At 38.9% G+C, this 12,742-nt stretch overlaps 1 protein-coding gene across 3 annotated transcripts in view; it reads right to left on the bottom strand.

The window, feature by feature from the left end:
* The window catches only part of Ext2 (exostosin glycosyltransferase 2), a 140,289-nt gene that overhangs the window by 56,151 nt on the left and 71,396 nt on the right, over window positions 1-12,742 (bottom strand). For all 3 annotated transcript variants that reach the window (XM_074044650.1, XM_074044652.1, XM_074044651.1), the window contains exon 8: window positions 5,886-6,017. In XM_074044650.1, the coding sequence (XP_073900751.1) occupies window positions 5,886-6,017 (132 nt within the window). The remainder of the gene's footprint in view (window positions 1-5,885; window positions 6,018-12,742) is intronic.

Genomic DNA, 12,742 nt, shown 5'->3' with positions numbered 1-12,742 from the left:
GAGAGGGAGAAACTTCTCTAGTCAGTGAATTAGATACAGATAATAAATCAAATTCTACACTAAAATATGGCCCCCAGATCAGAAGCATTAACACCAAAGATCCAAGACATAGAAATGTGCTAGAAATGCAAATTCTGGCTCTTATCCTAGACCATGCTGTGGTGGAAGGGCAGCACTCTGTATTTTAACAAGCCTTTTAGGATATTCCGATCATACTGAATTAGGACAGTCATTGCCCCATGAGAAGATCTCCCATAATTTGCCCTGAACACTGATTCTGATCCTCATAGATGTGTCTTATATCGCTCCCTTGTTCTATCTTCAAAAACTGAACTTAGACAGAGGTTCACAGGACATAAATATATAATCCTTATCTGAGGCTTCAATCACAGGTAAGTTGGCACTCTGGCTGGATTTCATCAGAATAAGCTCTTGTTTTTCCACATGGCTCTTACTCTGGATATAACAATTCATTTTAAGATGCTTTCCCAAATTCCTCATCGGTTTTTATCAATGGCCATGGGGACTCCTCCTATTCCCTCTTTCTGTTCCAGGTCTGGTATGGTAAATGCAGAAAAGATAAAAGAAAAAAAAACTGGGGTATATCTTTATTAGTATTAGCTATGATGACAAACTTGGAAAAAAATCTAAGTGTCTATCAAAGGAGAAAATAAAATCATGATATTGATAAAATGGGATGTAAAATCACATGGAAAAACACTCTTTATCACATAACTTTAAGATGATATAACATTTAATTTAAAATTGTTACTGAGAGGATATGGTTTTGCAGCACGTGCCAGAAATGCAAACATTCACAGTTTAATGCTCACTTGTCTCGGTCTGTTCCTCCTGCATCTGTCAGAGACCTGGAAGTGAAGCAAGGGAGAGCATCTGGGAAGAGATCAGCCTAGGATGTAAGAATGAAGGTCTGCCGAGGGGCCAGGCCAGAAAAGGCACTATGGTTAGTAGTGAGGCAGGAGTGAAGTGCTTAGGGAGATGGAAAAGTTTTGTTGACAGGTGCAAAGAAGAAAGATAAAGGGATAGAGAAACAGAAAAGATCAAAAATATAGACAGTCTTAAGATGAGGAGCTAAGAAAATTAATGATTAAAACATACATTCTTCCCCTCTTAATAAAGCTGAACTTGGTGAGAAATTCCTTCCCAAGAGCACATGCAAAGCAAAGAGCCAATCTCTCCAATTTAGACAGACTGGCTACTTCCAAGTGATGCTCAAGAATTACTGTGGCAAACTCTTTCAAGATCTGAGGGTGTGACACAATGAGGCTAATGTAATAAGGCTCACTTTACAGATTAGAATGGCAAAGAAAAAAAACAGAATGGCAAAGCATTTCGGACACGAATCCTCCGTGAGACCACCCCTCTTGGTCATCCACACCACATGGGACATTTTTACATTAAATTAAGGCAGACACAGCTGGCCAAAATATGATTCTCAGCTCTCACCTCTTGCTCCCAGTCTGAGCAGACCCTGAGTGAGCAGGAGGCCCCAAGAGTTACATCTCTGAGAAGCCTAGACTATCCCTTGATTTACTGACCACACTCCACCACCTACTCCCAGCTCGGGTGTCTGACATGGTAAATTCAATGGAATCCAAAGGAGAGACTCCCCTGCAGGTTGGGTTCCAAGTAATCTCATCTAGAGTCAGTTAAATATTTCTAAGGGGAGGGGGAAGTTAAGTATAAATAAATCTTTGCTACTCAGACCTCCTGTCAGTTGCTTTCACTGAACATGCAGAAATGTGTAGCCTGCTGCTTTAAATCAGGGCTCTCATCACCTGAGCTCCTAGAAATGTGATAAATACCAAAGTGCCCTAAGGACTGTTTAAGAAAGAGAGAAATAGAGAATGAGTTTTCTAGTTGTATATCTACGTTTATGCTTATTGCTCTTATGCTCTCTCTTTAGTTGAGAGCTCAGCACCTTGACCGTTCTGTCCTAAATGGAAGCATCTATTTCAAAACTGTGAAACTTCACATTTTCTTATAAAATAAGAAAATTCTACATTCTTATAAAAGAGAACTAAAATTCCAACCATTTAGTCTTTTAAACTTTAGATAAAAGTATAGGATGAAGTCTCACTATTTCCCCACTTTCTGTCCGGGTCACAACTAGCATGCTTGTTTGCATCCTAACTTTTTTTTTTTTTGCAGCACTGGACACTGGAGTTTGAACTGAGGACCTCATGCTTGCTAGGCAGGCCGTCTTACTGCTTGAGCCACTCCTCTAGCCCAAAGCTCTTGTTCTAGCTTCAGTGCTGTGCTGGTCTTTCTATGTATGTTTTTTTTTTTTTTTTTTTTTGGCAGTACTGGGGTTTGAACTCAGGGACCTATACTTGCTAGGAAGGTGCTCTACCACTTGAGCCACTCTGTCAGCCCTCTGCATCCTAACTTAGCATGTGATATTCTTCAGCTCACACCTGCGCCATGTGTTAGAATAGAAGTAATGCTCCAGCCCAGAGGAGGCTCAGTGGCTCCCACAGAAATCCATAGGCAATGCAAGATAATTTGTAAGTAGAAGACCTGGGTTCTCACTGTTTTCACAACTTGCCAATTAAATGAGTAGAGACAAGTCATTGGGACCTGGCAGTCTTATCATGACCACTTTACAGATGAGAAGGAATCTGTCACTTTCCCTACCTTCCCAGCAGGATGAGAGTTAAATAAAGTGATGGATATCACATCAGCATGTGACCGAATCGTGGATGACTCAAGTTCTGGAATCCTGATCTTCCTCCTTTCCTTCCTGTCTCCCACTCTTCTTCCTTCTTTTATGTATCAAGGGAGTCAAGTCTAAACTAAATTGTCATAGGTGATATAAGGATTACCAAGATAAGTCAGTTATGATGCTTAAAACTTTGTGGGAAATTATACTTCGCTATAGGCTACATGACAAGAAAGAAAGACAGATAGCATGGCCTAAGCGTTATGAGAAGGAAAAGATCATGTCCTGAACAAGGGTGTGTAAGACCTCATGGAGGAAGGCATATATGCCAGGCCCCTGTCGTATGGAAAAGATGTAGATATGGAGTTGATGGTGGAGGGCCAATGGTCACAAGGCACAGAGAAGGAGAAAGGATGGAGCACACACAGGAGGGAAGCAGCTGTGAGGCCAGAAACCTAGAACTGAAAGGGAGCAGAAGGAGAGAAGGCTAGAAAGGCAGACTGGAGCCAGACTGGGAAGGCTCTGCAGTTAGGCAGACTTTGTACTCCAGTACCACCTCACCCCTGACCCTGTGCATCTAAATTCCTTCTCTGGATAAACTACACAACATGTCTGTGTCTTCCTAGTCTTCTCCCCCACTTACTAATGAGAACAGTTGATCCTCCTAGGCATGGCTCAACTTTGTCCTCTATTAATTCTCTCTGGGGCTCCTGAAATAGTCTATTGCCTCTAGTCTTGTCCTACTGCTGTGCATAATCCATTCTCCACAGTGTCACTCACAGATTTATCCCAAATGCAACCTTGTTGAAGATGCTGTGGTGACTCATCACACACAGATAATACTCCAATACCTCCCATAAATTCTGAAATCTGGCCCTCGTCAGGCCCCATCCTTCTTTCTCACAACCTCCCTCCTACTACCATCCTAACTCCTCGAAGTTCCTAACTTCATGCTTCCTTGCCCTCTGCACCTTTGAGTTTATAGTTCTTTCTGGATAGAACCTAACTTTCTCCCTTTCTCTGACTGCCTTCTCTTTTAAATCACTATTTAACACAGTTCTAGAAATACCAGCCAATGCAAATAGATAAAAGAAAAAAATCAGAAGTTCAAATATTGGAAAAAAGAAGCAAGACCAGCATTAGTAGATATTAGAAAATCCAAGGGAACCACCTCAAAAAAGTGAATCAACTATAGAATTCAGTAAGACAGCAACTACAAAATCAATATATAAAAGCCAAAATGTGTCTTTATACAAATAGTAATCCCTTAGAAACTGTAATGGAAAATAGTCCTTTATCAGAATATAGGATAACATATTTAGGAATAAAAATAATGAGGGCTTTTTTGTTTGATTATTATTTTTGAGGGAGGGTCTCACTATGTAGCATAGGCTGGCATCGAACTCCTGATCCTCCTGCCTCAGCCTCCCGGATGTTAAGATTACAGATATATACTACCTAGCCTGGCTGTGGTTTTGTTTTTATTTTTTTAAGAAAAAACTTATCAGGATTAGTGAAGAATCTATGTAAAGGAAACTTTTAAATTCTGACATAGAGATAAATCTTTTTTTTTTTTTGGTGGTACTGAGTTTGAACTCAGGGCTTTGTGCTTGTTAGGCAGGTGTTCCACTGCTTAAGCCACACCTCCAGTCAAAAGATAAACCTTCTAAATGGCAAGACCCAATGTGCTCCACAAAAGCATAGCTCCTTCTCTGTTTTGTTCACTGATGCTTTCAAATACCACAAACATTGGTTAAAACAATCTGGAAATTAAATGAGATACTATTCAAAACACAAATAGAATTATTCAGGGGAACCTGCAAAAAGTACACATGAAAGGTCATTTTTCACCTAGTAATGAACAAAAATTTATGTACATTTAGTTACTCAGAATACCCAAAATGTTACTTATGGATCTAGTTTTTGCAGAGTGATTTGTTACTATGTCAGTATACCAAAAGTGTTTTAAGTATTTTCTTCACTGGAATTAATTCTATACATGTATGCACACATTTATGTGTAAACATAATATAAGGAAGTGTGCCCCATGTATTACTTATACTATTAGAAAACAGATAAAAGAAAGCGGTCTAAATTAAATGTCTACCAATAATACACCCAGACAGAACAGTACATAGCCATCGATGACCTATACAAAATGAAATGAAAGCCTACCATTTATTGTTAAAATAAAAAGGCAATCTAGCAAGAGAGAAGCCCTGAGTTCAAGTCCCACTAACACAAAAAAAGGTGCAGAGAAACATGTACAGTTTTGTTTTATAATTATGCAACTATGTTTGTACATGAACTGGAACATTGTGGAAGGTCACCTTTGGTAATGGATTCAAGGAGGAAATATCGTCTCAACAGAACAGAAGGATATTTATCAGTATTTTTGCCATAAGAATAGGTTTTCATCCCTCTTCAGAAGTGACCCAGGGAAGAGAAATGTGAGACCACATGCTCCCATGGCCCTCTGGATACTGCGCTGGTACAGGACTTACACTATTGATGCTTTACTTGCTGGCTTCCCAACAGTGAAGAACAAAACCGTCTTCTTTTCCTGTATTCTTAGCACATTGTGGAGGGCCTACAACCTAGAATCCATATAATAAAAGCTAGAGAAAAGAAAGAAGGAAGGAAAGGAGGGGTGCAAGGGAGAGAGAAAGCTGACTCAGACCACAAGGAGGGCTGGCCTGAACAGGCCCTCTCTCTTCTGGAAACCTAAGAGCCCATGCTGGCTTGAGTAAGTGACTATAGCAATCACTGCATCACTTTTGCTCACTATTTTCCTCACAGGGACTGGAAATGTCAATTGAAATAACATATACAAAGCAATAGCACAATCCCTGGCAGAGAGTAGCTGCTCAAAACATAAGCTTAATATTAAGTTGCTTACAGACGTTTTTTAAGAGTTCTAAGCTCTAGAGCAACAAAAGCCGTCAGGAAATCTATGATTACCACCAAGACCCATGCCACCCCGCTTATCTCAGTCATAAACTGTCTGTCTGTCTGAACACACTGAAAACAAATCAGGAACTACTGCTTCCATATTTCTTACTTTTGCCAGAATTTCAAAATTAAGCTGCCCATATCAGGCACCAAATATAAACAGCAGTCCCTCATTGTAGATGGCTAGAGTTTAAATAACCTTTACAACTGCAGTACATTTTCCTTTCTCCCATCCTGACAGCCCACTCACCACAGAGGGAGGGTCATTCCATTCTTCATAGGAGATGGCCGCATATGGATAGATCCGGTCATTGATAATCTGCAGGGTGGCCAGGGCAATGGCTTTAATTGACTGGAAGTATGCTTCCCAGAACCAGCGTGCCTGTAAAGAAAACAACACTGCTGTAAGTGAGCAAGCAAGCAGTATCGGGAGAACTCTATCACAGTCAACACTAGGTAACTCCTTTATTCCCAGAGATTAGAAGCCTAGGGCTCCCTGCTGTCCAGGCCAGCTCCAACACAGGTGTGCCTTTATCAAATGCAGTCAGGATAGAATAGCAAGAGAAATATACACTGGATTCAATTTAAACAGAAGAGAAACTGTGATGATTAAAATACCAATGTGTTGTGTCAGACCAAGTTTATAGTCTTTTTTTTTTCAGATATAACATACACACACTAAAGTGCACAAGTCTTAAGTGTACAGCTAAATGAATTTTTCACATGTACATACTCTTACAACTACACCCAGATGAAGACAGAGAGCATTCCAGTACCCCAGAAGATCCCACTTCCCAGTCAGCAAGGTTACTTCCCTGTAGGAGCAACCATTACTTGGGTCTCTCTTGTGCCCACTCTTGACACTCTTAAATTTCATGTGAATGGAATCAAACACCATTTATTCTTTTGTCACAACACTTGAAATATCTAAATCAAGGTTATGCTGGCCTCATAAAATGAGTTGGAAAGTGTTTCTTCTTTTCTATTTATGCAAAATTGACATTATTTCTTCCTTGAGAGGTTTTAGAAGAATCTCTCATCAAAACCAGCAGAGGGGTGTGTGTGTGTGTGTGTGTGTGTGATGGAGAGGGAGAGGGAGAAAGAGAGGTTATTTTAATTTTTATTTCATTTGAGCCAGGGTCTCCCTAAGTAGCCCCACCTGTCCTCAAACTTGGCAGTCCTTCCTACCTTCACCTCTGGAGTTGATTACAGGCATATGGCACCATGCCAGGTTGAGTGACGATTTTAAATTATTTTCTTTATAGATTTAAAATAATGCCCATTTTCATGTGTGTATCATTTTCTTTAATTGTGCTTTTAATTTTTTTTCAATATGTTCCTCTACATTGTTAAATTTATTGGAAAAACTGCATCCTATCCATTTAATGATTGCACAACCAGCAGTGATCCACATTTTCATTCCTGATATTGTAAGTCTGTTTTCTCTTTGTACTTGATCAGTCTTTCTGGAACTTTATCAATTTTATCAGTCTTTCCCAAAAAAACAACTTTTGGTTTTGTTGATTTTCTTCACACATTCTCCTATTTTGTTGATTTCTGTTCTTCTTTTATTTCCTTCTTGATTTTGGTCTTTATTTCTAATACATGCATTTAAAGCTATAAATTTCCCTCTACATCCTATTTAAAATATACCCCCACATATTTACATATTGTTCTCATTATCATTTAAATTTTTTAAATTCTACTTTCCATTATGATGTCTTCTTTTTGTTTTTGAGATTGTGTCACTTTGTAGCCCAGGCTAACCTTGAACTCATGATCCTTCTACCTCAACCTCCCAACCAGGACTCCCAGGACGATGTGTTCTTTAACATATGGGTCATTTAAAAGTATATTGCTTAATTTCTAAACATTTTGAGATTGTCTTTCTTTTTTTGTTATTGATTTCTACTTCAGTTGCACTGTGGACAGAGAATATACGTGTGATTTCAACATTTTGCAATTTATTTAAACTTGATTTAGCACATTGTTTATTTCTATAAATGATTTATGTGAAGTTTTAGAATGCGTACTGTAATACATGTTTATGGAATAATCTCATTGAAAATCCCCCTGCACTGGTAATACATGCTAATTTTTTTAAATGTGTACTGCAGAGTTGGTATATGTAATGTTGTCTATATCTCCTACATCCTTGCTTATTTTTCCCTGTCTGTGTATATATGTGCATATATTATATGTGCATGTATGTATACATATATAAATTTCAAAAAATTTTACTTTCAAATTTGGACTATAAGATTATCTCCTGTAAAAAACATGTTTTAATATTTTATCTTCTTTCAAGAGTCTTCTTTCAAGACTCTGAGCTTCTCCTTTACTTAATATAACCACTGATGTGGCTAAGTTTAAGCGTATGCCTATTCTATTTGTTTCTTATTTGTTCCATCTGTTCTTTGTTCCTTTATTATTCCTTTCTCATCTTTAGAATGAATCAAAATTTTACACTTATTCCATGTTTTTCTTGCTCATTAGCTTGCTGGTTTAGTCTTTGGTTGTTGTTGTTATTACTATTATTATTTTTTTTTGGCGGGACTGGGGTTTGAATTTTGTGCTTACAAAGCAGGTGCTCTACTGCTTGAGCTACATCTCCGGTCCCTTTTGATCTGATTATTTTGAGATGAGGTCTTATGAACTATTTCTCTTGGCTGCACTTGAACCTCAATCTCTCAGATCTCAGCCTTCCAAGTAGCTAGGATTACAGGCCAAGCCGCTAGCAACTGGCTCTTTCGTTATTCTTTTAGTTGGCTATCCCAACAATTAAAGTAAGCATCACTAGTTTATTGATACCTCAAATTAGCAATTTAACAACTTAACAAACAATGCAAGAGCCCTTACTCATCTATGTGTTATGAGTGAAAGATTTCCTCATTACATGTTTTCAGTCCTACACGGCTGTCATTGCTTTCACAGGGGAATTTTCATTCACATTGACCCTTTCTTTCCTTTATGCATATCTGAGCTTGTATCTTAAATTACCTTCTTGTTGCCTGAAGAACTGATTTTGTTATTTTTGGCTGCAAGTCAGACAGTAATGAATGCACTCAGTTTTTATTTGTTTGAAAACTTCTTTTTACCCAACTAATTTTGGAAGAATATTTTTGCTGGGTTGAGAATTCTAGGTTAGCAATTATTTTCTTTCAAAGCATTCAAGATAAAATTACAGTCTTCTAGCTTTATCCACATTTTTTCTTACCAGCTAGCTGTCAGTCTTTCTGGTGCACCTTTAAAGATAACATGCTTCTTTTTTCTGACTACATTTAAGCTTTTCTGGTTTTGGCTAACAGTAGTTTAACTGTGATGTTCTTATATGTGGCTTTCTGTATTTATCTTGCCAAAGACTGTAGAACTTCTTCAATCTATGGCTTTCGCTGATTTTAGAAAACTCTCAGCAAATAATTCTTTAAATATTACTTCAGTCACACTCCCTTCTCTTCTGGGACTTCAAACACATACACGTGATAAAGTCACTTCTCAATGTTTCACTACATTCCATGTGTCTCCTATTCTTCTATATTTTTCTTCTCTGAACCTCCATCTGGGTGTTTTCTAACTTTCCTTCAGATTCAATAATTCTCTATTCCCTTTCGTTTAATGTCTAAATGGCTATTAAACCCATGTATTGAATTCGTAATTTCAGTTCCTGTATTTTTCAGTTCCACAATTTCCATTTGACCTTTCTTTTTTAGGTGCTGGGGATCAAACCCCAATTCAGACCCTTTGAAAAGTAGCTCTCTGCTGGATCCTGTCCTTCTATTTTTCTGATACAGTTAGTAAATGCCTAGGACTCCCTCATCTGAGTCACCTGTGGGTCTCTTTCTACCGGCTATTCTTTCTCTTCATTTTGGTCATTTGATGTCAAGTTCTAGCATGCTTCTTAATTTTTTTTAATTGGCTGCCAGACATTCTGTTTAGAAGCTGTAGAGGTTTTGGATGACCCAGATCATCTTCCTAACAGTGTAGCATGGCCTCGTAGCAGGCAGAGAGAATGAAGTGAGACCACTTTAATCCCATCAGAGGTTAGTTTTATTTCAGGGCTAGCTTCTTTCAGTTTTTCCTTACTCCAAAGGTGTGGACCTTCTGGGCCTCCAATTAAAAGCTGAGCATTTATCAGAATCCCTCTAACTTGGCAGGCCTTGAACACCAGTCTCATCTCTCAGTACTCTGTGTGGCTCTTGAAATACTTGCACTGCTCATTACATTTCCAACTATTGCTTTCTACAGGGCTCCTGGATCTTGCTTTGGTTATATGGACTTAGAAGTGGCAAACACATTGAAGGAAGACTACAGGCACATTTTTTGCTTTCTTTCCTTGTGATTCCCTCTCCTGGAATTTTATCCCTTAAATCCCAGATACTTTGGTAGCCCCTAATTCCATTATCTGAACCCTGTAGGAGTCTTACTCTCTGTTAGGATCCCACACCCTTGGTTGTGCGTTGGAAAGCACTCTTAGGGAGAAAGCTAGGGTAGCCACTTCTGCTTCTCTTCCCTCAGGAATGGTATCCCCTCAGGTAATGACTGCATTGCTGCTTTCCAATGCCTCTGAACAGTTGCTTTATCTATTCTGATAAGCTTTTAAGCTTCTTTTTTTTTTCCTTTGAGAAGAGTACTCCAGTTATCAGCTACTCTGTCACACTTCAATATAGTCTTTTTGAAAGAGGACAGTTGTTTTTTGTTTGTTTTAATCAAGCAGAGTACAAAGGTTAAACAGGCAAGATATCTATCAGTCTAGATGAGCTGTCCAGCTCCAGTGTTCTATTCATGAATTAAATGCCTACGTTATCTTCTGAGTTATATGATGTTTTCTCTTCACTGGCTATAAGAAGACAAAGCATCACAATGAGAATTCTTCCTACTGAAAGAAAAGCTGAAATATGCTCTTGCAAGGCATATGGCTTATTCACACTGTCCTGCAGCTGGTTGTCTGGGTACAGATGGCTGGCTGTCACTGCTGCTTCTCAGACATGCCCTCCTCACTCCAACCGCACTCCTCCTTTACATTTATGTTACTGCCTTCTCTCCCATCAACAGTGAAACCTTTACTGGTCCCTTCAAATGCCAACAGTCTCACTTCCTATGAAGCCCACAGCATGGAGAGCCTTTCCATCAGATGAGTTCTGTTATAAACTGCTCTGTGATTTCCTGTAGTTTCAGATGGACACTTCTCTCTCCAGCTAGATCATGAGGTCCTTGGGTGTAAAGACTGGCCTCTTTATTCATTTTTTGAGCAAAAGTTAGATTGCTTTACCTGCTACAAAACACTGTCATGTCTGTGATCTCATCTACTCTTGACAGCCAACTTGTCACTTATATGGGGCAGATACAAACTTCATTTTATATGTGAGGAAACTAGATACAAATATATTAAAATGGCAGAATCCATTTAATATATTTAATATATTTAAAATTCCATCCCATAATTCCATCTAACTCTCACTTTAGACATTTTTCACCCCATTCTGGAGTATTGAGAGGATCAGGGTAAGTTTTAGGAAATGGTCATTTTTCAAGAAACTGAGCAATGTAAAAATTTGCTAAAATGCAGGAGCCCACACACAAACACACATAAATCCTGACTACTTTCCTTCTTTTTTATTAAGTAGGTCCATCATATTTTTTAAAAATTTAAATCACATTTAAATTAAATCACACTCAAACTTGAGCATTCCAAAAGCCTTCTGCTCACAAGTAATCCAGGAGAGAGAGCAGCCTTTGGGATTTATAGAAAACAGTGCTTGATAGCAAATCTCCTTAGAATAGCAGCCAAAGGTGCAACTGTGGAACAGAACTTCTAACTCAAGATGTCTGCAATCATCTCTCCCTGTCCACAACTGCAATTCACTTGGAAAGGAAGCAAGTTCTGCCAATGATCACAGCTCAAGTGTCTCAGCCTGAGCATAAATGAGCCTCACAGGCTGAGCATAAGTGAGCCTCACAGGCTTAATTGTTTCTGCAGGACTTCTGCGACACTTGAAGTGTTCAGAAGGCAGATAATTTACAACCCCTCTAGGACTTGCTGTCAGCTTCTTATCCACAGAGAGGAAGGAGTTTTCAGCTATGCTAGCAAGGAACGAAATCACCTCTGTTCTCATCCAGAGAGCAAATGCAAATAAGTGGTTATTATGTTCTCCCTCAGCCCACACAAGAAAAATGTGAGCCACATTTATATCTATCTAAAACGTTTGAATGAGGAATTCTTCAGCCACAGTGCAAATTCCCCAGCCCCTCTAAACTGTGATGGCTACACAGTTGAAGAGTTAGTCACATAGGAGTAGATCAGACCAATATAACTTTGAGCAAAGCATTTAACCTTTCTTGGTTAAAAAGATTCTGTAGTGTTAAAACACACAGATTTCATAGCATGAAAACTACAGAATTCCTCTGACACAAACATGAGGACAGGGAGTAGGGTCAGCATAAAACTATCATAATGACAGTTTTAAGGAACTTCAAAGTGAAATTGCTATTTCAGTTTATCTATCAACTGAATGACACTATCTTTGATTTTCAGTATCGTCAAGCCGATAGGCTCAGCAATAACACATATTAAAGAGAAACCAGTGAAGTGTAGCAGCATCGTGTACAAGTGTAAGTCACTAACCTACCTGTGCTTTCTAAACCTGTGAGATGGAGATCATATCTTTTGTCTCCTGGAGTTGTGAAGATTCAAGGGATAAGTTTTTCACAGCTCATCCTTAAGGGCTAGTGCAGGACAGACAACCAGCAAAGGACGGCTCTCCCCAACCACACCTGCTCTGAGCCCTCAGGGTCTTTGTCACTTCCATTAGAAAACACTCAACACCTGGTAACATACCTTGGGTCTAGATTTGGTGATAGAGAAGAGGAGATGGAATAGCATCCCAATGTTATTCTATTCGCCCCAATTACTGAAGACAATGAAGAAACCCAACCCATCAGAGAAAAGTTAGAAATAATAAGAACACAGCAAGGCAGAATGGGATAGCACTTCATACTGAAAAGTACAGCAATCAATAACATGTCCCTTTTAGTTTAACATGAAGCTTCTGAGGAGGTGAACAGTCCTCTGGAAACTCCATGACAGTGAGAATACCTCCACTTTGCTCA

This window comes from Castor canadensis, chromosome 1 (genome assembly GCF_047511655.1).
Source record: "Castor canadensis chromosome 1, mCasCan1.hap1v2, whole genome shotgun sequence".
Classification (NCBI taxonomy): domain Eukaryota; kingdom Metazoa; phylum Chordata; class Mammalia; order Rodentia; family Castoridae; genus Castor; species Castor canadensis.
The sequence above is the reverse complement of the archived record's forward strand: the minus strand, read 5'-3'. Positions and strand labels throughout refer to the sequence as shown.